At 38.6% G+C, this 25,714-nt stretch overlaps 1 protein-coding gene across 1 annotated transcript in view; it reads left to right on the top strand.

Moving 5' to 3' along the window:
• Positions 1-25,714, top strand: part of Rp1 (RP1 axonemal microtubule associated) — a 354,819-nt gene that overhangs the window by 307,621 nt on the left and 21,484 nt on the right. The window contains exons 25-26 of the mRNA XM_074066939.1: positions 8,859-9,078; positions 21,065-21,219. Coding sequence (XP_073923040.1) covers positions 8,859-9,078; positions 21,065-21,219 — 375 coding nt within the window. The remainder of the gene's footprint in view (positions 1-8,858; positions 9,079-21,064; positions 21,220-25,714) is intronic.

Below are 25,714 nucleotides of genomic sequence, written 5' to 3'. Positions count from 1 at the left end.
ATGCCCCAGTCCCAAATGAGTATTTCCCAAAGCTCAGCCCACTGATTCGTATTTATCTTTTATGCTGGTCATAGGAGAAAACGTATCAGTGCAGGCAGCCTCAGTGGTTGCAGACATCTCATACTCTGAGGAAAGCAGGAAGAGCAACTGAGTGTGTTAAATTAGAAAAATTAGCACAAATTCATGATCTTAAAATGATGCATACTTTCTAGTTTGTCACCATTGTCTCAGTGGCGGCTGCTCTTTCACTTACCAGCCACTCTCCTGTGTCCTAAAAGTCCTCATTTTTCGTTGTTAATATGTTATTTCCCTCAAAGGAACCAGGGTATCTGGGAAGGAAATTGATTCCATGACTTCTAACAGTGAAAAACATAACCGGAATGGAATATCTTTGTGTTGTCTGTAACCAATGACAGCTTCAGAAATGCCAAGGGCAGTGCTAGGGAACAGCAGAGCAAAGGTAATGGGGCTTCCATTGGCTATGTGGCAGGACCATCATCTTACTAGTGATAATAGTTGCTGTAGTTCAGTGAAACAAGTTGAGATTGTGCAAAGCCACGAATTAATAATTATATTAAAGAGAGAAAAATGAATACAAAATGTACAAAATATAGTTGCAATATAAAGAAGGGTATAGACAACAGTATATGTTTAATTATTTATTGTTTTTAATAAACAAAGGAATATTAATAAATGAGATTCCTGTAAAGCCCTGTGCCATTTGAAATTTTAATAAATCACTTCATAAAAGGTGTAAACAATCTGAAAAATGCCACAGAGAAATTTTACCCAGAGAGTAGCATAATTGATTACAGACATCTTATCTCTCAATGTATCCACCATGATTTTGGATAATACTGATGTCATTCAGAATAGCATAGTTTTTTTTTTTTTAAATCACCTGTAGTGTAAAAGAAAGAAGTTTAGAAAAAATGAATTCTTAACAATTAAGTTTAAATGAGTAAATTCCATTGCTTCTGTTTTGCAAATAGTTTACATCTTTTATCTATGCAAATGTATTAAAATTTAACTGCACATTTATCTTGTGAGTATCTTGAATGCATGAGTATTTTGATTCTCATTTTAATGATGTATCTGTTTATCAGTACAAAAATGTACTTGTTTCTATCTGTGAGGGAAGGGAGGGAAAAACACAGAATTGTGAGTAATTCAAGTAATCTAGGAAAAAGGAATTACATGAAAATGAGGAAGGACTGACTGCCTCAGTCCCATGGACATCCACAATAGCCAACTGAAAGGGGGTGACTGTGTGCTTCAAAATAGTGAATTAGCCAACACCCGGAGGGGAGCCAACTGCAGACTCAGTCTCTCATTTCCCAGGATGAGACCTCTAGATGGTTCTATTAATTACAACAAAATGCTATTAACTACTTTTTAAAGATGAATTTCTCAATTATTTTCTATGTTCAGAAGCTTCTTTCTTTAAACTAAATTTATTTTAACTGCTCCATCAAAACAAATCAAGCATATTAATTGGATATCTCATGATCTTTTTATACATGTAAACATTGTATAATGTTTAAACTGGTTAAACATATCTATCTCTTCAAACATTTATCATTTCTTTATGGCAAAAAACTTTCAAAATCATTAATTCTAGCTTTTGAAATGTAGACTTCATTGTTGTTATCTGTAGTTGCCCTGCTGTGCACCTGACCTTCTTGTTCCTGCCAAGCTGTGTTTTGGTACCCATCCTTTCTCCCTCTACTCTTTCTGGCCTCCGGTGATCACCATTATACTGTCAACTTCTACAAGATCAATCTTTTTTAATTTCACATGTGTGAGAGCATGCAATGCTTGTCTTTTTCACATAATGATCTTCAGGTCACTTTTATTTTTATATAATTATGTAGTCACATGAAGTTGTGAAAAATAGTACAGAAAGGTCCCATGAATCCTTCATGTAGTTTCCTCCTGTGGCTCCATAGTATAATTTTAGTTTGATATGAAAACCAAGACCGACAGGGCCCCTGCTTAGTTTCAGAAGGAAGCTTGAATGCTCTAGGAATTAATGACCCTGCACACTTTTTTTAAAAATCTAAGTATCATTTACTCTTTAGGCCAGGAAAGTTTCTTTTCTAGTTCCTTCACAAGGAATGGCAATATTGATGTACAGAAAGAGCCTGGAGGCCAGAGCCCCTGGCCAGAGGCCTTGAGGAGTTAGAGGCAGACCCTCTCTTCCTTATACTGTGAGGGGTGCATGGGTTTGACAAACACCAAGAATTTTTATGAGGATGAGATGTAGGAGAAAATTTTTTTAATTTTCATGTTGTTTAATGTAATGAATTATCTATACTTAGCAGTGTTTGTTGTTCGATTTGGGCTTTTTCTTTTCTTTCTTTTTTTTTTTGTTTTTGGGTCATGTCACGTGCTTTCTCTTAAAATTAAACCTAAAAATTTTCATTATTTCTAACTTATTGGGGCTTAAATGGTCAATGTATGGTCCCATATTACTGTCATGGGCTAGAAGCTATCATATTTTCTTGAAGGATAATAAATATGTAAAATCAGCTATGCTGTATGAATTGAGACACTGAGTTAAATTACAATACTTCAGATATATGGGTTTTCAGTGATCACAAAGCTTTTTTTTTTTTTTGTGAATATGAAAGTGTTCCCAAAAAAAAAGACTAGGTGCTCAAGCATGTAATTCTAGCTGCTTGGGAAGCAGAGATCAGAAGGTTTGTGGTTTGAGGCCAGCCTGGTAAAAAGTTCATGAGACCTCATATTAATTAATAAAACCTGGACAAGGTGGTATGCATCTGTCATCTAAGCTATATGGGAAGCATAAATAGGAGGATCAAAGTCCATGCTTTCCCTGAATATAAACATGAGACCGTATTTGAAAAATACTTGAAAACTACCAGGAGGCTTGGCTCAAGTGGTAGGGCAACTGCATAGCAAGCCAAAAGCCCTGAATTCATCCTCTAGTATTGCAACAACAACAACAAAAAGATAGTATAAACTCTGTATAGCATGAAATTTGCTTCTAGAATTGAGTTTTGAGTTTTTAAGGTAATATATTTATCACTTACTGAGAAAACACAGAGTTTCTCGTGAAGAGATTTAATTTATCCAAATGCAACTGGTAGTCATCACATGTGCAAAAATGTCTGGTTTAAAAGCTGCATCTTAAAGTAGATACCTGAAAAAAGACAATTTTCCCCCTAAACTGTATGGATACTCACAGATCATGTTATTTGTCTAAGAAATACAAGTTATTTCTTCTTGTTTCTGTTTCTGCCCATCCTCTATTCTGCTGTGGGATTTTTGTGTAGAAAAGACTCCATGCTTGAAATTGTACAATGTACTATGGAATTTGACAAGGGAATAGATTTTATTGAAGTTCATTATTCAACTTTGAGAAACTTTACTGCTTTTTTTGCATTAATATTTCCATTTTCATTAACAAATGAAAATGTCCTTTCTTGTGATAATCTTCAAATTTTTTCTTGAATAGCCCTCAAATTACTATGTGATTTTCCCAACTGTTTCAATCAAGTGAGCTCCAAAGGAGAGATTCTGGTAATCTGAACATAGTTGCCAGAATAAGTCTCCTGGATGTTCTGTAGAAGCCCCTGCCTCCTCCCAGCCCTGCTATCTGTCCTCAGACCTGCAGGGGATGCCCATACATACAAAGTATGTTTGCAAGGGTATCTATTTTGGTGCTTACAGACCCTCTTTTCACAAACAGAGTCTTGAGGCTCAGGGAAATGAAATGAGAGGACCTGGACATCTGTCTAGTGCACTCTCCATCTTTTCCTTCTCATATCCTGTTTCCCAGAGCTTCCCTGGTCTACCCCATCATAGACTACCAGGCTGGAGAGACACCATCTTCGGGACCTCCACCATTCTACTAGATGGTCAGGACACATGGGGATGGAATGGAGTTCACTGGTCTCCCTCAACTCATCTCTCCTCCCCTCTGAACACAAGCACAGTGCAGAGAGGTCAAGGCATTGAAACACAAAACACCTTCAGAGTTAAAGGAAATGTTCTTTGGGTTTTCTTCCCCCATTGTATTCATCATGTTCTTTCTGATCATCTTTAATAATGATGATAATAGTCATAATAAGTATTTTATTGTGATCACTACTACTGATTGAGAACCTAATACAGTTTTTTTTGGGTCAATTTTACTAGTTAATAGCATCTAGTGACTTAGAATTTCAGGAACAACTAAATCAGATTCAAGAAGCAGTTTCATTTCTCTTTGTTTTACAGTGCTTGGGATCAGATCCCTTGTCTCACACATGCAAGGCAGCTCTACTTCAAAGCTACATCCCCAGTCCCAAGCCTCTGTCTTGCTTGTGCAATTTTCTGTCTGCTCTGTGCTGTACGGACAAACAGACACACTACTGTATGTTCCACAAAGTTCACGTGCCTCGCTTTTTCTGCTGCTTGTACTGAATCCACTCATCATATTTTCTTTTACCTCTGCCTTGCGTATTTCTCTCTTTGAATATATCAAACTAGTTGTTCACATTCCTGTCCTCACAGGGCTTCTGATATCTGTTTTCCCCCATTTATATGCTTGTTTAGAGCAGTGTTTATTTGCAATAAGAAATTATTTTCAGTGCTTATTTGTAATATTCAAATCGTTTTGTCTACTTACCACATGTGTGAAATGCTCTTGGAGTAGAATATGCAAAAAACAGAATTATTTTAAAAATGTGATAAAGTGCTTTATTTTATGCCTTTAATTTGGTATAAACCTAACCCCTTTTTGTTAAGAACTTTACCTACCCAAATCAAACATTCTCCAATAGTAATTCTTGTCTTCATGTTCTGCTCATGTAGTGGGAGTTCACTGATACTAATTCCAATTTTCAACATATTGCATTAGAACCATTGAAATGGGCTATGCTTCCAGACTTCTCTGCCTCTCTCTTTCTGACCCCGTGTCTCTCAATCCATCTGCCCCTTTGGTCTTCAAGTTGAAAACAAGTTTATTTTAATCTATGCCTGTGCCCTACTTTCAGCATAATTCTTTTTGTGGAGAATAACTGAACCATGGTGTGGCCCATCTTTATGATGAAAGCTATCCTATATTTTGGAATGACTGCCTCTTTTATTTTCAAATGTAGGAAGTTAAATGCAGAAAGCTCAGAGCAGTTATATGCAAGAATAATTTCTTGACATTATATTTTTATTTGGTTGAAGCTGAGGTCACTCAGGTTGACAGTATCAAACTAGAACTAAAAGTTCCAAACCATTTTGGCTAACATTCCAGAAGTAATTTGGGAGTAAGCTATTGAATTAGCCTATGCTATGGTCATTTTAGTTCTAATTTTCATTGGTTCATTCATACATGGTACATGAGTAATTTAGCTCCTATACTATGGCATCATTCAGTTATTATTTATAAATATTTGCTTTTAATAGCAGTGTTAGACAGGATTTATCAATTTTGACTTCACTTATTATGTCCAAATACTAGTTTTTATTTCCTTCTGTGAGTTCTTGACCAATATTCTTCCTTGCCTATAAGTTGGATTTAGACATTTTTCTTTTTCATTAGCAACAGTCTAATGGACAAAACAATAGCTGGAAACACTATTGTGTGCTCTAGTTCTTTGTAAGATTGGTGCTACATGTTAAGTATCCTTTTTCTGAAATGCTTGGGATCAGACATGTTTCACATTTTGGAATATTTGCATAGACATAATGAGATAATTTGGCAATGGGACCAAGTCTAAAAATGAGATTCATGTTTGCTTCCTATACACCATATACATTAGCCTGAAAGTGATTTTATACAGTATTTTCAATAATTTTTTGCATGAAATGGAGTTTCATGTGTGGAACTTTCCACTTGTGGTGTCATGTCATCATTCAATAAGTTTTGGATTTTGAAGCCTTTCAGATTTTGGACTTTGTGATTTTCAATCTGTATTTTAGTGTTTAGTAAGGTTACCAAGCTTAGAAAGGCTGAAAAGCCTGTTGTAGTTTGCACAGCCAGCATGGACAGAAGAAACTTTCAAACCTGATGTGCCTGATACCAAAACTGGGGTGTGGGCCACATGCTATTTTGCCTTAGTATACATGGTGGGACGTGGCTTGAGCTTTCTATATTTCCTACTATCTGCAACTTTGGGAGGATTTTTGGGATCCACTTACCTTCACTAAGCACATTATTATTACTAATATTATTAATTATTAAAATAATATTATCATATTAATATGTTTCTACATGGTACAACTTATAAAAACACATTATTTTAGAAATAAAAGGGCCCCAACTATGTAGCTAAATGGTTAAACTCTGTCTGTATGCATGTTGACCAAGGGCATTTTGGCTATTGGACACAGTTTATTCAGAACAGTTCTCACCAGCACAGTAACTCAAGATTATATTACCAATAAAATAGTTTGGTAGAAACAGGTGGCAGGTCTCCTTTAACTCTGTCGTAACTCCTTGTGGTGATGTGAGTGTTTATGATGTTAAAGGGAAGAAAAGATGTTGGTGGTAGTGGTGGTGTGAATATCAGAAGACAGACATAACTGTTTTTGTTTCTAGTATATGGCAGTAAAAATTTGATCTTTGGTCCTGGCGTCACTCCTGTGAATAGGCTAGACTCCATGGCAGTGCTGGTAGAGTGGCTCAAGTGGTAGAGTATCTGTCTTGGTCTCTGAGTTCAAACCCCAGTACTGCATGGCAAAAAGATGTTATGGATATAATTACAGTTACTAATCACCTTACCTTAAAATAAGGAGACTATCTTGACTTATCTAAGATAAATCCTTATCTAAATCACTTATGCCTCTAGAAGTGAACATTTTCCTCCTGCTAACAGCATGGGTGAAGCCAGAGGTTCCAAGGATAAGAAAGTCTGATGTGTCCTTGTTGACTTGAGGGGAAGAGGGCCACCTATCAAGGAAACAGGAATTTCACTCCTATAGCCACAAGGATCTGGATTCTGCCAGATATCTGAACAAGCTTGGAAGCAGAATCTTTCCTAGAGCTTCTTGAAGAAACTAACCCAGTCATCTCCTTGACCTTGGCTTGTGAGGCCTTTAGCAGAGGATTTAGCTGAACCACAGTGCCTAGAATTCTGCCTCATGGAACTAAGAGACAATAAATGGGTCTGGTCTTAAATCATTAAGTTTGTAGTAATTCATTATTGTAGAAATGGAAAACTAGAGAAGTATATAATTAATCTTTTTTCACATGACCTCTATAGGAATTTTCAAAAGAAAAATTCTGAGTAATGAATAATACATCAGAATATTTATTGTACCAATTGATTGAGTGTTTGGGGGTGGTGCAAAGGAATTTAGTCACATTGCCAACACTTGCAAAATCAGTCCTGAATCTGTTCTAGGGCTGCCTGGTTAACACTAGTTTAAATCTAGGATCTCTGTTCCCCAGGATCTCACTTGAATAGCAAAGTCCAATGTCTTACAAATACCAGAGAATTAGATTATCTTATTCTTCTGGTCTTACCACTGAATAAGTAGCCTGTATCAATAATTACAGTAAAACATTTATTTTCAAGATAGTAATGGTGAATCACTTTAAGAAAAACATGTAATGAGAAGAAGCTAGATTTAATCTATGGGTTTATCTGCGGTCAGTGGATATGGGCTTCAGTGTATAGAACAACTTTTTTTTTAAAAGGTAATTTCTTTACTACATACAGAATTTGTACAAAATTTAAAAGAACCAACAAGAGGAAAAGCTGCTGAAGAATGTAGGAAATCCACAGAAAAACACATGGCTTAGAACAAAACTTTTAAGGTTAAGGGAAATTAGTAAGAAGTATTTGTGATTTAAAATACAGGTATTTGGAGCAAGCTTTTTCTTGCTCCCTTGTTATTACTGAACCTAACTGGGGCTAACTGGGGGTTACTGGAGATGTAGAAAGGACACAGGATAGACAGAAAGTTGGGGCCAGGTGTGTTGGACACTCAGGTGGAGATGCACAACTGCCTCATTGCTTCTTATCTCTATTAATCTCTTCTCTTTACTCTGCTTCTTATCTCTATATTTTTAAGGACTTATTCCTTTATAATTCTTTAAAACCTTGCTTTGAAAGTCTTTCCTTAAAACCTTGCTTTTAAAGTCTTCTTTTCTGTTCTTTAAAATCTCTTTCTGTAGACTCGCTCTGTCCCATGTTTTCTCTTAGCTGTTCTTTAGCTAATCTCTCTTAAAGTCTCTGCCCCCAGACTTGCACTGTCCCATGTTCTCTCTTTAGTTTCTTAAAGCCTCAGTGCTCAGACTTGCACTGTCCCATGTTCTCTGTAGCTTTTCTTTAGCTTAACTTTTCTAAAGCCTATGTATAAAGTTCTCAGTGCAGCTTTCTATCAACCCCTCTTTAGCAATTCCCATTTAGCAATTTCCCTTTAACAATTCTTTTCCCTTCTGCAATCCTTTTCCCTTCCTTTAGCCTCCGACATCCAAAAAGCCTCCCTTCATTCAAAAGCCAAAAGCAAAAGCTCCCAAAACCCCAAAGTAAAAAGTCCTGCATCCTCCTTCAGCAGGTGTCTTATACCCAGTGGTGAACAGGGTGGAGCAGTGGTTCTTGGGCAGGGGCGTGACATAGTAACAGGAGAAATCTGTGTTTCTGCTTCTCTGAACATAAACAACTTAGGAGAAGCAGCTGTTCTGCATTTTCCTCTTCTGTGGCTGGGGCAATGCCAATCTCAGCCTACAGATAAACATCTTAGGAAAAGCAGCTGAGCTGCATCTCGCCTTGCTTATGTCCAGTTCTCATAGACTTCTCATAATCCACTCCCCACAGGTATTGAGTTCAAGATTAAATATGGATTTAGAATTTGAAAAATCAAGTCAGAGATGCAGGGGTTTTTCTTTTCCCTTTCCCTTTGTTCTGCAGATTAATCTTGAAGACATTGGTGAAATCTACAAAATACGCATTGGCCATGACAACAGTGGAAAGGATCCCAGGTGGTATCTGGAAGAAATTAGACTTGAAAATATGGCCACATGTGAACTCTTTTGTTTAACTGTTGATTCCTGGATACCCGAGGATGAAAACAGTGGAGACATATGGAAAGAAATACCTGTTGTGAGAACTAGCACAACTCCATTGCCAGGTATCTAATTTCATTTCCTTTGTGATGTTTTCTTCAAAATTAAAATAATTGAGATGATTTAGAATAGGAGACACACATTTTCCCATAAGGGCTAGACACTACATATCTCACACTTTGTGGACCATAAAGTCTCTGTCAGAGCTGCTCACTGTCGGCACAGTGAGGCAGTAGATAATATATGAGCAAACAACACAGCTTGGTGCCAATAAAACTTTGTTTTGTGAACACCAAAATTAAAATTTCATATAGTTTTCATTTGTCAATTAATACTATTCTGCTTCTTATTTTTTAAACCATTAAGAAAAAAATAAAAAGCATTCTTCTCTCCTGGCTTGTACATAAACAGGTGCCTGACAAATTCGGCTCATAGGCATGTGTGATTTTCATATCCCTGCTATAGTGCATTGAGCTTGTGTCTGTGCAGGTGAAAAGTGTATACACAGATGTTCGCATGCAGCTAATTCATCTTTTTGTAAGCTGCTTTGCTACCCATTTAAATGTGACTTTCTTCTTAGCCAAACTATGTTAATAAATGTCAGCAGTCATGAATTTAGGAGCACCTGAATTCCCTTACTGACTATTCTTTGTTGTTGGTGGTGCTTTAAAGTGAACTCATGTATTGCCTTAATTTTCTCCTTGTCCATTCCCTGTATTTCTAATAACCACCTTGTTTCTGCCTCCAAACTGTATGTAGAATGTCTCTGTCAATGGACATGAATGGTCTCTTTGTTTGAAATTAAATGACTCTGTGTATGTATGTGTGTATGGATGTGCATACAACTTTATGTGTATGTGTACATACAAGTGTGTGTGCATATGCCAATCTGTGTTTGTGTGAATGTGCATGTGTGTGTGTATGACTGTATGTGTGTGTTCTTAGTGTTCTGCACTCTCAGCTGTACTTGCCCCTGACTCATTTGAAGAGGCAGAGATTTCTGAAGGCTTTGGAATGAGACTGAGTGGGTTCTAGTCTTGGTGATGTGTTCAGCTATGTTACTCTGGGTAAACTACTTAGCCTCTGTTAGTCAACAATGTCTCATGTATAAAATGGGGTTTAAAGTACTGACTATATCATAGGATTGTTTTCAGTAGCTAGATAATGCATTCATAATATATGGGATAGTATACTGAGCAGTGTTTCTGGCATATAATATTCACATCAGAAATACTAACTACTACTGTCATCATTATTATTAACTATCTCCCAAAATTTCACCTCCATCACATGAAACCAACCTAGTTCTTTGACTGTTTCATCCCTTTTTTTTTTGTATTTCCATCACTGTTTCCACTTAGTTCTCTTCCCTTGAATAAGTGGGTTTGTTTAAATGCTTGATTCTTTCCTGCCCTTTTACCTCTTCCTAACCTCTATTGTTACCTCTACACAGAGAATACCATCTTTCCACCTCACCTGGAGGTGGTTTACCAGCATATCCGCCACATGAACCATGGTTAATACCTACTCATCCAAACACCCCACACATGCATACTGTTAGAGTGAAAGAGGCACAAAATTGATAGGCAGGGAGACAGCTCAAACGTCAGCACAGCGTTTATTGTAGAGGGGTCCCTAGCAAGAGAACTGGAGCCAAGAGTAGCTTACAGACTAAGGGTAGATAAAAGGAGGTTGGGGAGAAGTCTCCGGAAGATCACTAAGTGAGATAATCCTCCATGTGCCTCTGACCTTCCTGAGATAGTGGCTTAAAGGCAGGTCATTCCTTCTAGGCCAGGTGGGGAGTTTCTAGTTAATGGCTAAAGGTGGGTGTCTATTTTTCTTTAAGGCTGGATCAAGAGTTTCCAATAAGTCAACTTCAAGGTGGAGGGGACCCATTTCTAGCATGACTTCCTTTTGTTCACCCTAACACATACAAGTAGGTGTCAGGTGCTGAGTGTGTGGCAGAAGTAATCAGTATAATAGGAAACACTGATGATTCAGACAGGGTTCCTGTTCTCTAAAAGTTCCTGCCTCTCCATAGCTCTAGTTATCATCCTTGCTCTAATAACCCACTCTTTTTGCCCTCAAATCAGTTTCTTCTTTTCAATTTCCCTGCAAGTTACTGATGTTTTGTGCCCACATCCCAAAATGAAGCCACTCTTCCTGGAACTCCACTTCATGCTGGTTTCCTCTAATCTTTCATAAAATGTCTAGTTTTCTCTTCCTCTCCTTATTATTGAGCAGGGGCTCCATCTTACATGTGTGTTTTTAATCCCTGCTAGAATGATGAATACACAAAGAACATAAGCGTAGCCAAGAAGATATGTGCTGATTAATTTAGATGTGGCAAGAATAATTTGGAACAATTCCAGCTTTTTGTTTTGTTTTGATGTTGGTGGGACTGGGGTTTGAGTTCAGGGGTTCTCACTTGCAAAGCGGGCACTTTACCATTTGAGCCACACCTCCAGAACATTTTGCTATGATTATTTTTGGAGCTAGGGGTCTCATGAGCTGTTTGCCCAGACTGGCCTTGAACCATGATCCTTCTGATCTCAGCCTCCAAAGTAGCTAGGACTACAGGCATAAGCCACTGACAACTAGCTAATAGTACTAGTTTAAAGATGAGAGAAATCTATAATAACACTAATTCTTTATATTTGCACATATTTTGGTAACTTGCAAAAACATTTTCTCATATAAAATCTCATTGAATACATCAGACTCAAGCACCTGCTGGTTCTAGCTGCTCTAGAAGGGCTACATGAGGGTTGCAGAGGTATCCACTGATGTTCAGAAGATGCTGAAGTGGAAGAGATGCAAAAGTCCTAAGAAATTCAGAATCATGTTCTTTTCACTCCGTACATCCTAGGACCTATTTATTCTATTCACCTAGTTGCTAACATCTGTCAAGAATCTACTCTGTCTTTTAAAAATAATGCTTAGAAGAACTTTGAAGTCCACTGTAGCAATGAGAAACAGAAGTAATCTTACTGTCCTGTTTTATCATTGTTTCTCCATTTGTAGTGTTTATAAAGCCTGCATTATTTTAAAATAAACTTTACTCTGTTAGGTAACTGTTTTGTATTTCTTCCAATTGTTTCTTATTAGATTTACATACAATTTGATACATGCAAAAAATTGTGGAAGGCAGTTGTATGAGTTTTAAAAAATCTAAGTTACAAAAGAAACTGCATTGTACTTTAAATGAACTATTGATTTTGGGCTCATTTAACTTGAGCAGCGGTAAAGCTCAGCATGTCTCCTTGCATCTTTCTGTTCCTGCTAATGAATTTTATTCATTAGCATTTCCCATTTCTGGGGGTAATTTCTTACTGGATGCACATCAACCACTTCTTAAGGCATTTTTTTTTCCAACAAATGATATAACATATAATGGTACCTAGACCTAAGCTGATCCAGTCTTCTCAGTTTTCTCAGGCTTTGGTAAATCAATCCAGCAGTTCCTTTCCCAGGCTGAATATTTGCTTGTTTAGGAGGTAATCATTAAAATAATAAAATGAGAAAGTAATGGCACCTCAATATTCAGAAATTAACTAGAGACTAAAAGTTATTGGTAAGCAAGGAGCAATCTGGACACATTGAGTGCCACTGTTAGGAGCATCCTTCTTGGTGCCACCCAGAGCTTCATTTATCATTCCTGTGACCTTGTGAGCCCCCAGCACATTCAAACCACTGAACCTTCGTTTCCTCTGGCCTGGGTTCAAGAGGAGAAAAAAGGAAGGACTTGACCTTTAATATCTTGGGATTGTCTGTCTACCTGCCAAAACATTCTAAAGCTGGCTTAGAGAAGAATCCAAGGAATAATGAGGAGGAGGAACTTTTTAAAAAAGTTAAGTGACTAATACTTATCTTAGAGTTTCTAGTCTGGATAGAGTCCTCAGGGCTCACTGTAGTTTAGTATTTTTTTTATATAGTGGCATAAAACAAGTGGTTTTCCTACAGTTGGCACTTCTACCCTGAGCCGATTAATTTCTTTTTTGCCTCTGCTTTCCAAAAAGATAACTGGAATGTTTTCAAAAAGGAAGGGCATCTGAGACCATTACTCTATAAATCACCATTCTTTGGAGGCTGAGTTAGATGCTGGTGGGTCAGAGCCTCTCTCAGCAGTGCCACGCTGGGCTTGTTCTACACCTTCCTCTGATTTATTCACATTGGCAGGGAGAGGCGTCATGGAGTGGCTGGTTGCCCTTGGCTTGTTGTCCTTAAGAATGCTTAGTTAATGGCCTGGCAGGGGTCCCCAGGGCCTTAAAAGTGCTGATTCAGCTCACAGTGGCTTCTGTACAAGTTTGGCTCCAGGCTCTCAGCAGGAGAGATGGATGATAATGGGAGGTGTGATTTGAGGTTAAGTCTGTGGGTGAAGAAATGTTTGATGCCCCTTTGGCAGGGTAAGGAGGTGTCCTTACCTACTTCCCACTCAGGTTCTCAGTGCTCCCTGATGGTGCCCCATGTTGTCCCCGTCAGGCCTCTTCCAATTCAACTGTGGTCAGCCTCTCTCAGGCTGCTGTGTGACCACCTTCATCCAGATCTCTGATCTAAGGCATCTTTTCAGTGACGTCTTCCAGAGGTACTTCTTTTTCAGCAACAAGATAAGTATTTCAACCAAGAGACACATGCAGATTGAGGCCCCAGGTGCCACCATGTATGGTCTTGGGCCACAAGAGGTTCAGTGCAGACTAGAATGGAACTGTCTGCACATGTTTAATGCTGACTCTCATTAACCATCTGTTTCTGAACTCTGATGTCTTTGGGCTGTTTATACCAACAGGATCACACCAAAGTGAGTGCTGAGAAAGCTTAATTCTTGGAGACCTGAGAGAAAGCACTAAAACAGCCCATTAATTAAATCAAATGCAAGATTGTGCCCAGGAGGTATTCTTCAGGAAGTCAGCGTTGCTGCCTATAGGGCAGAGTACAGGCCACTCAGGATCCTGTCCCTGTGGTATTGGGCAGCCTGTCCTGCAGTGCAGGTGTCCATGTGCAGGGGGCTGGCTCACTGCAGGGAGGGGGGTTACATAAGGAACCCTCTGGGCAAGTCATTCAATATTACCTAGGTACAGATGAGCACCTGTGCATTTGAGCATCAAGACTACAAAAAAAGGACTAGTGAAGTCCCCCAAACACACACAGTTGCATATCTTTTTTCCTTTTTTTTCCGGTTAGGAAAATGTCCAGTATAAAAGAAAAAAAAAACCTTACATTAACTAAAAATATTACTTGCACTGCAACAGGGATGGAGCATAAATGAGAAGTTTCTGGCCTTCTAGCCTTCTCCTTGGACTTTTCCAGGAATTGGTTATGTCAGGTTGATAGGACTTGAAACATATCCAGAACTTGTCTCCAGGATGAAGGAAAGGGTACAGAGAGGTTATGGCCTATGACAAGTTGCCATCTGGAAAGCACTGGGAGGCTGGCTGACCCAGAGAACCTTTGACACCAGTCTCTATCTCTAAACTGGAAGGGCCTGAGCAGACAATGCCAGCTAGGGACCTACTTAAAATGTAAGGTTCTGGGAGTCCCACAGGACAATAATGTGTTTGCCCTGAGCACAGGGACTTAAGGCATGGAGTGTGTGTGTGTGGATAGGGTTAGTCTTAGGAGTCATTTCCCAGTGACATTTGAGCTAGGTACCTTGTCAGCAGAATGAAAGCCTGCAACATTGCAGCATTGGGGATACAACTGGAAGAGAATTTTTTTTTCTGTGCTGGGAATCAAACCTAAGGCCTTGCCATGCTAGGAAAGCATTCTATTGCCGAGCTTCACTGTCTCCGAGCTTTATCACGAGCCTTACAAGGATATTTTTATGTGATCCCACTGTTTATTTGATAAATGAAGAAAATTTTTAGAGCATATTGAGTAATCCTGGATGGTTTGGAGGAAGGAGAATATATGACACCTCTGAGTCCTACTGTCTGACAAAGATGAGGAGGTAGGTAAAACCAGCTCCTTTTGGAGAAACTTCTATGGCAGTGAGTGGTGTGAAGGGTGAATGGTGCTAGTTCTATTTCTTCCTGCCCCATGCACAGAAATCTTTAGAGAAAATCAGGTCTGGGAAGTTGAATTCTTATGTCTACCCTACCAGCATTTAAGGACCTAAGGCAAGATCAAGCCCAAAGCCTAGAGACTCAGGGTGGACCCTGAGATGAGCTAAGGAGCAAGAGCAGAGTTGGGAATGAAGAGACAAGTGTCAATCACCGTGATGATGAAGCATGCTTTGGGGTTCGGGCCACAGCATGACTGAGAATGTGGACCTTTTTAAAGGCACAGACCTGGGGAGAAGCAGCCACAATGCTCTTTAGGTGATTCCTACTCAAGCAGTTCTTTGGGCAACCAGCAAAAAGCACTATGCAACACTTAGTGGTGGAGGGGTAAACAACATTTGTTGATTCAGTAAGTATTTACATGTGTGTGTGGGAGTGGTTCAAACCTGAAAAAGAAAGGAGTCCTGCCCTTGGAAAATGGGGTGTGGGAGTGGGAGACCCAAGATGCCCCCCCTGGCATGAGCACACCCTGCAGCAGTACACTTGGGCTGAGGGGCTGAACCCTAGGCTACATACAGTCAGTCTTGTGGGCAGTCATTGCTCAACAGATTACCAGTAACTTCAGGTGACTCTTAATGACAGAATGACCAAATATTCTTTTTGTGTTTTATTCGAAATCATGCTAAATTGAGGGGATTGCTTTCTAGGGTATTTCTCTGGCAATAGCTTTCTACATTTAAGAGGAAAATTGCCTGGCTCACCTAATTTATTATTACATTCTAATACCAACCAGCATCAGCCCGTACCTTTACATTTTTACTTCTGGGACTGACTCTATTTGGTCCTTAGCACTTCTTTGCTGCAGTTCCATCTTGACAGCTGAAATTGTATGAGTGGTGGCCCTTTCCTTCTGAAACTTTACTGATCTATAATGTTCCATGCATGCAAAGACACACCTAGGAGTCAGAAGGGGAAGGGCTCAATTCAGTTCTGCAAATGAGCTTGTGATGTCTACATACTGAAAACACCTCACTCCAGCTAGCTCTGCGTGTGGCTGCCCTTGTCATCACTTACCTGCTGACTTTGCTTTATCTAAGAGAATCAAGAAATGGGTCACTAAGGGACTGAAAGGCATCTTTTCTTTCTATTGCTTTCCACCTGCTGCCTTTTGTCTTGTTGTGATGTTCCCTAGCATTTCTGGCCACTGCTTTCCCTGTTTCCCAGTGCCCTGACTCCAAGTGGGTGTGTGGTCAGTTCCCAAGCACAGCATGGTATATGTATTATCTGGGGCTGTGCCCAGCATCTGCCAGTTGTGTAAAATATATGACTTTTCTTTCTTTCTCTCCCCTTCCTTCCTTCTTTCTTTCTTACAAAATAATGGATTTCATTATGATATTTTCATATATGTATACAATATACATATGTGAAATCATATTTACCCCCATAATTCTCTTTTGTTCCCCTGACCCCTCTGGTTGGGACCTCCCACCATGAGCTCCCTTGTATGTTCATGTCTTTTTGTTCATTTGTTTGTTTTTAGGTCTAGATTCTGCATATGAGAAAAAAACATGCAATATTTGCCTTTCTGAGCTTGGCTTATTTCACTTAACATGACGATCTCTAGTTCATCCATTTTCCAGCAAATGGCATAATTTCATTCTTCTTTATGGCTCCATTGTGTACGTATGCCATAATTTATTTACCCATTCATCCATTGTTGGGCACTTAGGCAGATCCCATAGGCTGCCTATTGTGAACAGTGCTATGATAAACATGGGTGTTCACATACCTCTATAATATGCTGACTTTGACTGATTTTGGATATGTGCCTAAGAGTGGTATAAGAGGATCATATCAAAGTTCTATTTTTATCTTTTGAAGAAACTCCATACTGATTTCCATAGTGGCTGCACTAATTTACCTTCCTATCAATGATTTATGAAGGTCCTTTTTTACTATAATTTTACCAAATTTTCCACAATATGAAAGAACCTGAGTTTACTCTGTCTCCTGCCTGTCCCTCCCTTTGTCTCTTCTGTTTCCATTTTGCCCTCATTTCCCCCTGGCCTACACAAGCAAGGGCTGAAACATGCAATACAGGCATCCTTAGCAGTACAATCAGGGCAGTGCAGGTGCCCTAGTACATAAGGACCTGAGGAAGCAGTAGAACTGAGAAGTTTCAGGAAGTTTCTACCTGCTTCTGCCTTTTCCTCTCTGAGCCCCTAAGGCTGGTGGACTCCTTAGAGTCTAAGGAGTATCCTCGCTAAGTCACTTCTTTCCAGGGCCAAGGACAAGTCCTGATAAAGTGCTTGCAGGTGTAGTAAGGAGAGATGGACTATGGTTTTCTGGCTCTTGATGTGTCCTCTCTCAAGCTCATCCTCTGTCCCTATCTGGTATTGATAGAGCCCAGGGACACAGCTCCAAAAGACACACATGGTGTCTGGCTAAGAACTCTTTCTCCATCCACATTGCTGCACAGAGAATGCTACACTATTGGAATGCATGAACTCACACCAAAATCACATAACCTCTGCATAGTACAATTGTTCCAAAAGAAAATTAAGAAACTGGATCAATGATGCAGCAACATCGTGGCAAAGAATTCAAAATTTTGAAGAAGACATAATGACTATTCCAAAAGAGATATCAAGAGATATTAGTGATGAAGAAGAGTTCTTTCCCAGAATTGAATTTCTAACCAGGCTTCATAATGACCAACAAGAGGGTCAGGCAGCAGGAAGGATGCTCAGCCAGTTAACATCCTATGCCAGGGCTGCCCATAAAGTATGCAGAAGCAAGGAAATGCCAACAGCTGTAAGTCTGCAAGGTAGATGCAATTCACCTGTAAACAGGAGACAGAAGCATGTTGTGTTTACTGCTTTTTGTTTCTTACTGGTTTAACAGTGAGCAAGGAATCTAGTCAGCTGTATTCATTCTTTGCAAACTGGACCACAGAATCATGTTAAGTTGTTCCTGGACAAATGCTTTACACATCCCTCTCCTAAAAATTTCCAGTGAAAAATCTTATAGGGGAATTTATTTCAGCATACTTTCTGAAAGCGGTGTGGCATTTTCAATATATCCTTGTGATTAAAGAATTACATGTCCCTATGAAGAGCATTGTATAAATTATTTTTTGAAACTCTGCATTTGCTGCAGTTAGCAGAGACTGAAGAATGCAAGAATTAAGGATGCCGTTTATGGAGATGCTAATGGTTAGAATCGATGCTGATAAATTATCATGAACACACACTTGACAATGACTCTGGTGTGTGAAAATAAACCTGCAAGGGAAGATTTTTGAAAGGTTTTTGTGTCAATAACAAGATGCCATTAAGTCTTATTGTATTGGTCACATGTTTATTAGCCCAAAGAATACATACGTGAAAAGAGCAGTTATCAAAACCCGCTGAGCTTTGACACCAATATACGTATTGTGCTTGCATTGCAAGGTAGAGAAATTGTCAAAACAGTCATTAATAACAGGTGAATATAAGAATGAGAGTGTTGAAGATGATGACATTGCAAACACAAGTGTAAAAAAATGTGAAAACTGATAAGGCCAGTTATTGACTTGGATGACAATTGTGGCAAAAAAGGCAAACAAGTATTTTATTCTGTGCTTTTGCGGACCTTGTCAGGGTGAATAAGGTGTCCATAAGCTGTTGAAGTGACTGACAAGTATGAGAAAGAAACAGTTAATATTAAGTATGGTAAAAAGGACATTATCAAAAACTTGGCAAAAATGTCTAACATATAGAGATAATCTAAACCAAAAAGTTAACTCTTTCAGGTACTTTTAGCCAAATGATGGTAACAGACACATTCATAGCTACTTCTTAAAACTGACATTTTAAGAATGATTATTTGTAGTCATAGTCAGTATGACTGATTTTCCTTTGAATGTTGAAACAGATAAAATGATCTTTTTGACCTGTAAAACATCTTGAAAGCCATCTTTGTGTATTTGAAGTATTTGAGCTGATTTTTTTCTCCTGTAATGTATGTTTTAGACTTACCATTGAGCTTCACCAGCAGTACTTCTTCTGTGTGGGATGTTTCTCTCTTGAAGTAAAGATAATTTGTTAGAATTATATGTTCCTGCAAACAGAATGATAATGTGTTGGCTAGGACATATGGCCCCACCTTTAAATCAGCTTGAGCCCTGATATTTTATGCCCAAGGAGAAGGACCAAAGAAAGGATTCCTGCAGTCTTTCTCTACTAGGTAGGACTAATTTAAAACATGCAGTATTTTAGGGTGCATCTAAGTGGCATGTTAACTGAACATTCTTTAAGTTATCCCTTTGAAGAATCTGAGTAAGAATTTGTTGGTATGAGTTTAGCATTTTAAAAAAGAATATGTACCCTCTTGTTGAAGAACTACAGCAAATGCTTAGTGAGTTATATTGTGGACTATGACTAAAATAAAATCAGTGTTAGAGATTCCGGCAAAATGACTGTTTCTCTGCATGGGATTGTATGCTCCAATTTAAACTAGTAATTTTTTTTGAGAATAAAATTTAGATCTCAACTATAATAATCAATTTGCTCTATTTTACTTCTCTTTCTTTGAGTCTTCGATGGTAAGTAAATTATTTGGGGTTCATGGGTATTTAACCTCATCAATTTGTAGCAGCTTTTGAGAATACTTTGTTGAAAAGTACCTGAGGCCATGTGCAAGTAAGTAGGTGAGTCATACAATTTGTTAGAGGGTGTGTACTGTGGTTAGTGCAGGCTAAGTGTTGTTCTTGGTATGGTAAATATGTAAATAATTTTTGATATGTACTTTTTAAACCTTTAATTATTCATTTAGTTGTCTTACTCTTTTCCTTTTAGAAGGCATAAACAAGTTTATTCTTTATCTGAAATGGAAAAAAAATTATTAGTATACCAAAGTCTGGTAGAAACCAGGCTTAGTAGAGAACTACAGAGGCATCAAATCATGCTTGTCCTTATACTTGTCCTCATGAAGGATTCTAGCAGAAGTTTTAGGTTAATTCTGTTCAGGCAGTTCTGGAGGTTTGCAAACTAGCTCTTCTCCATGGGTAGTTCAAAGATTTCTTTGGTTGTCCTAAATTCATGAGAAGTGTTCTAATTTTCTGCTTAAACTCTGTTGTGTTTCACTCTGGGGTATTTTAGAATATGTAAGACTGCACAAAGAAACTGATTTATCTTCTCTGCTTATACCATTTCCCAATATACCACATTTGTCTTTTTAAAGGTCAGGCATGTTAGAAGCAGGCAATGTTTCTCACTTACCTTGTTTTCTTACTTGTTAGATTTTCATGTCTGAGTTCTTTGGAAAATGTTAATGTGAATTTCTATAAATGCTACTGCTCAATTGCACAGAATATGATTTATAAAGAGTTCTAGAATCTTGGAATACAAAGTACTCATATCTGATATATTATTCATATTAGTAGTATCAGCAAGAACCATCTCTTTTCTAATTAGGGACTTCTAGCAGTGTCTCAGAAATGGCCTTAATTCTAAGGTCAGATATAGTGGATTATAATTTGCAAGGACCTCATTGGCCACATTTTAAAAAATTATATTTAAATTTGCATCTCTCTTGGATCTTTGTATTGTTTCTTTCTCAAGAGGGCTATTAAAATCTACATTACTGGAATAGTAATCTTCAAGAAGTAGCAGCATGAGTGACCAGCTGTGATTAGAACAGTCAAACTTCAGGGGTAAAATTTGCCACTTTCATCTAATTAAGAGGGAAGAAAGCTTTTTTTCCTCAATACAACTTCTCATAATAACTATGAAAGTGTAGTAGTTAATGAAAGTACATAATTGCTAGCAATAATTATTTTGAAACAGTAGCTCTGGGAATAGCTGAGAACCCATATGAATGAGGTAAACATCAAGTAGCCAGGAGATTGTCTGAATTGGGGGTATGCATCAGCAAAAGAGTCAGGGCCAAATATCATAGAGAAACTCACATCAACTAGACAGAAAGTTCTCATTCTCTTACAGAGTACATAACTACATTCAAAGAGATAAATAAAAATAAGACAGATAATCTACGATTTCTGACATTTCAGTGGTGGTTTATGAAATTCGCATATACACTGGCACAAGGCCAGGAGCAGAAACAGAGTCCAACGTATTCATCAACCTCTTTGGCACCAGGGGAGATTCAGGAAAACGCAGGCTTCATCAATCCAAGAGCCACAAAGCCGAGTTTCAGCGTGGACAGGTAATGGAAAAATCTTCATCAATTCTTCCCCCTGTCCTTCTGTAAATTTTTTCACAAAAGACACACAAACAGAGAATTCCAAAAGTGTTCATCTGATATCTACTAGAAAGTACTTTGAAGGTTGTTTCTGGATGTGCATGTTACTATTCTGAGGCTGATTAGACATGGACTTAACTAGAAGCAATGCAACCGTAAGTAAGTCCTGCTTTATTTTTCTATTAAAGAAGAACGGCAAAAACAAAACAAAAAAAATCCTCAAGATTCTACTCCAGCTACCTGGATGTAGACTAGTTTGTAACAAATGAGCATGCTGCTGAGGATAACTAGAAATATTTGACAAGACGTCTTCCAAATTGGTTTTAAAGGCATTGAAGAGCCATATAGGCAGTTAGGGCTTGGGAGCCCAGGACCTTGGAGAGAAGGGAAATGCAGAGGAGAACCTGCTATCAGCAGAGCTTTTTACCATTTTCTTTTTAGAAGCAAGAAGCCAGTCAAAGTGGCAGTGTGAAGTATGAGAGGCTGAGCAGAGATTTACGAGGTAAATAGAGTTACTCATAAACCCACAGCTATGAAGTGGGACCTTCTTGTGAAGCTTCCCAAAGATAGAGGGGACAGGTTCTGCAGATTGTAGTGGGGGAGGTGACAATAGTTGAAGGAAGGAGAGAGTGAGGGAAGGAAAGAGCCAATACAAGTGGGCATTCAAGAGGCTCTAGCTTTTGGTAACAGGGATTGGATCCCTCTGGGACCTCAGTCAACAGACAAGGCACCATAGCAGGGGTAGCTAGAACAGCTGTGGAAATGGGGGCCTGTCCTGGGGCCACATCAAACAGGACAACCTCTACCCCTGCCACCATGGTTACTCCATCCATGTGCCTATTGCAATAGGCACTGGGGTGCCCAAGCCAAGACCTCTACATAGAAAGTTGCAAAATATTATCAATAAAAACTAAGAAGACCTAAGTTAGCAGAGAGATGTACTATGCTCTCAGGTTGGAAGACTCGACATTATAGATTTCTCACTTTCATCTAATTGATCAGCTGCTTTATTGCCAAGCCAAAAGCCCAGGAAGATTTTTTTTTTATATTTTATTATTCATATGTGTATACAAGGCTTGGGTCATTTCTCCCCCCTACCCCCACCCCCTCCCTTACCACCCACTCTGACCCCTCCCTCTCCCCCCCACCCCCTCAATACCCAGCAGAAGCTATTTTGCCCTTATTTCTAATTTTGTTGCAGAGAGACTCTAAGCAATAATAGGAAGGCACAAGGGTTTTTGCTAGTTGAGATAAGGATAGCTATAACGGGAGTTAACTCACATTAATTTCCTGTGGGTGTGTGTTACCTTCTAGGTTAATTCTTTTTGATCTAACCTTTTCTCTAGTTCCTGGTCCCCTTTTCCTATTGGCCTCAGTTGCTTTTAAGGTATCTGCTTTAGATTCTCTGCGTTAAGGGCAATAAATGCTAGCTAGTTTTTTAGGTGTCTTACCTATCCTCACCCCTCCCTTGTGTGCTCTGGCTTTTATCATGTGCTCAAAGTCCAATCCACTTGTTGTATTTGCCCTTGATCTAATGTCCACATATGAGGGAGAACATATGATTTTTGGTCTTTTGGGCCAGGCTAACCTCACTCAGAATGATGTTCTCCAATTCCATCCATTTACCAGCAAATGATAGCATTTCGTTCTTCTTCATGGCTGCATAAAATTCCATTGTGTATAGATACCACATTTTCTTAATCCATTCGTCAGTGGTGGGGCATCTTTTCTGTTTCCATAACTTGGCTATTGTGAACAGTGCCGCAATAAACATGGGTGTGTAGGTGCCTCTGGAGTAACCTGTGTCACAGTCTTTTGGGTATATCCCCAAGAGTGGTATTGCTGGATCAAATGGTAGATCAATGTCTAGCTTTTTAAGTAGCCTCCAAATTTTTTTCCAGAGTGGTTGTACTAGTCTGCATTCCCATCAACAGTGTAAGAGGGTTCCATTTTCCCCGCATCCTCGCCAACACCTGTTGTTGGTGGTGTTGCTGATGATGGCTATTCTAACAGGGGTGAGGTGGAATCTTAGTGTGGTTTTAATTTGCATTTCCTTTATTGCTAGCGATGGTAAGCATTTTTTCATGTGTTTTTTGGCCATTTGAATTTCTTCTTTTGAGAAAGTTCTGTTTAGTTCACTTGCCCATTTCTTTATTGGTTCATTAGTTTTGGGAGAATTTAGTTTTTTAAGTTCCCTATATATTCTGGTTATCAGTCCTTTGTCTGATGTGTAGCTGGCAAATATTTTCTCCCACTCTGTGGGTGTTCTCTTCAGTTTAGAGACCATTTCTTTTGATGAACAGAAGCTTTTTAGTTTTATGAAGTCCCGTTTATCTATGCTATCTCTTAGTTGCTGTGCTGCTGGGGTTTCGTTGAGAAAGTTCTACCTATACCTACTAACTCCAGAGTATTTCCTACTCTTTCCTGTATCAACTTTAGAGTTTGTGGTCTGATATTAAGAACCTTGACCCATTTTGAGTTAATCTTGGTATAGGGTGATATACATAGATCTAGTTTCAGTTTTTTGCAGACTGCTAACCAGTTTTCCCAGAAGTTTTTGTTGAAGAGGCTGCTATTTCTCCATTGTATATTTTTAGCTCCTTTGTCAAAGACAAGTTGGTTATAGTTGTGTGGCTTCATATCTGGGTCCTCTATTCTGTTCCACTGGTCTTCATGTCTGTTTGTGTGTCAGCACCATGCTGTTTTTATTGCTACTGCTTCGTAATATAGTTTGAAGTCAGGTATTGTGATACTTCCTGCATTGTTCTTTTGACTGAGTATTGCCTTGGCTATTCGTGGCTTCCTGTGCTTCCATACAAATTTCGCGGTAGATTTTTTCGATCTCTTTAATGAATGTCATTGGAATTTTGATGGCAATTGCATTAAACATGTAGATTACTTTTGGGAGTATCGACATTTTTACTATGTTGATTCTACCAATCCATGAGCATGGGAGATCTCTCCACTTTCTATAGTCTTCCTCAATCTCTTTCTTCAGAAGTGTATAGTTTTCCTTGTAGAGGTGTTTCACATCTTTTGTTAGGTTTACACCTAGGTATTTGATTTTTTTTTGAGCCTATTGTAAATGGAATTGTTTTCATACTTTCTTTTTCCATTTGCTCATTGTTAGTGTATAGAAATGCTAATGATTTTTCTATGTTGATGTTATATCCTGCTACCTTGTTATAGCTATTGATGATGTCTAGAAGCTTCTGAGTAGAGTTTTTTGGGTCTTTAAGGTATAGGATCATGTCGTCTGCAAATAGGGATATTTTGACAGTTTCTTTACCTATTTGTATTCCTTTTATTCCTTCTTCTTGCCTAATTGCTCTGGCTAGGAATTCCAGTACCTTGTTGAATAGGAGTGGAGATAGTGGGCATCCTTGTCTGGGTCCTGATTTTAGAGGGAATGGTTTCAGTTTTTCTCCGTTAAGTATAATGCTGGCTGTACGTTTGTCATATATAGCTTTCATAATATTGAGGTACCTTCCTTCTATTCCTAGTTTTCTTAAAGCTTTTATCATGAAATGGTGTTGGATCTTATCAAAGGCTTTTTCTGCATCTATTGAGATGATCAAGTGGTTTTTGTCTTTGCTTCTGTTAATGTGGTTTATTACGTTTATTGATTTTCGTATGTTGAACCACCCCTGCATCCCTGGGATGAAGCCTACTTGGTCGTGGTGAATAATCTTTTTGATGTGTTGTTGAATTCGGTTTGCCATTATTTTGTTGAGGATTTTTACGTCAATGTTCATTAAGGAGATTGGCCTACCAGTGGAACAGAATAGAGGACCCAGATATGAAGCCACACAACTATAACCAACTTGTCTTTGACAAAGGAGGTAAAAATATACGATGGAAAAATAGCAGCCTCTTCAACAAAAACTGCTGGGAAAACTGGTTAGCAGTCTGCAAAAAACTGAAACTAGATCCATGTATATCACCCTATACCAAGATTAACTCAAAATGGATCAAGGATCTTACACAAACTCTAAAGTTGATACAGGAAAGAGTAGGAAATACTCTGGAGTTAGTAGGAATAGGTAAGAACTTTCTCAATGAAATCCCAGCAGCGCAGGAACTAAGAGATAGCATAGACAAATGGGACCCCATAAAGATAAAAAGCTTCTGTTCATCAAAAGAAATGGTCTCTAAACTGAAGAGAACACCCACAGAGTGGGAGAAAATATTTGCCAGCTACACATCAGACAAAGGACTGCTAACCAGAATATATAGGGAACTTAAAAAACTAAATTCTCCCAAAACTAATGAACCAATAAAGAAATGGGCAAGTGAACTAAACAGAACTTTCTCAAAAGAAGAAATTCAAATGGCCAAAAAACACATGAAAAAATGCTCACCATCTCTAGCAATAAAGGAAATGCAAATTAAAACCACGCTAAGATTCCACCTCACCCCTGTTAGAATAGCCATCATCAGCAACACCACCAACAACAGG

The sequence above is a fragment of the Castor canadensis genome, chromosome 3, assembly GCF_047511655.1.
Source record: "Castor canadensis chromosome 3, mCasCan1.hap1v2, whole genome shotgun sequence".
In the NCBI taxonomy this organism is placed as follows: Eukaryota; Metazoa; Chordata; class Mammalia; order Rodentia; family Castoridae; genus Castor; species Castor canadensis.
Note: the sequence above shows the minus strand (reverse complement) of the source record. Positions and strands in the feature narration are given on the sequence as shown.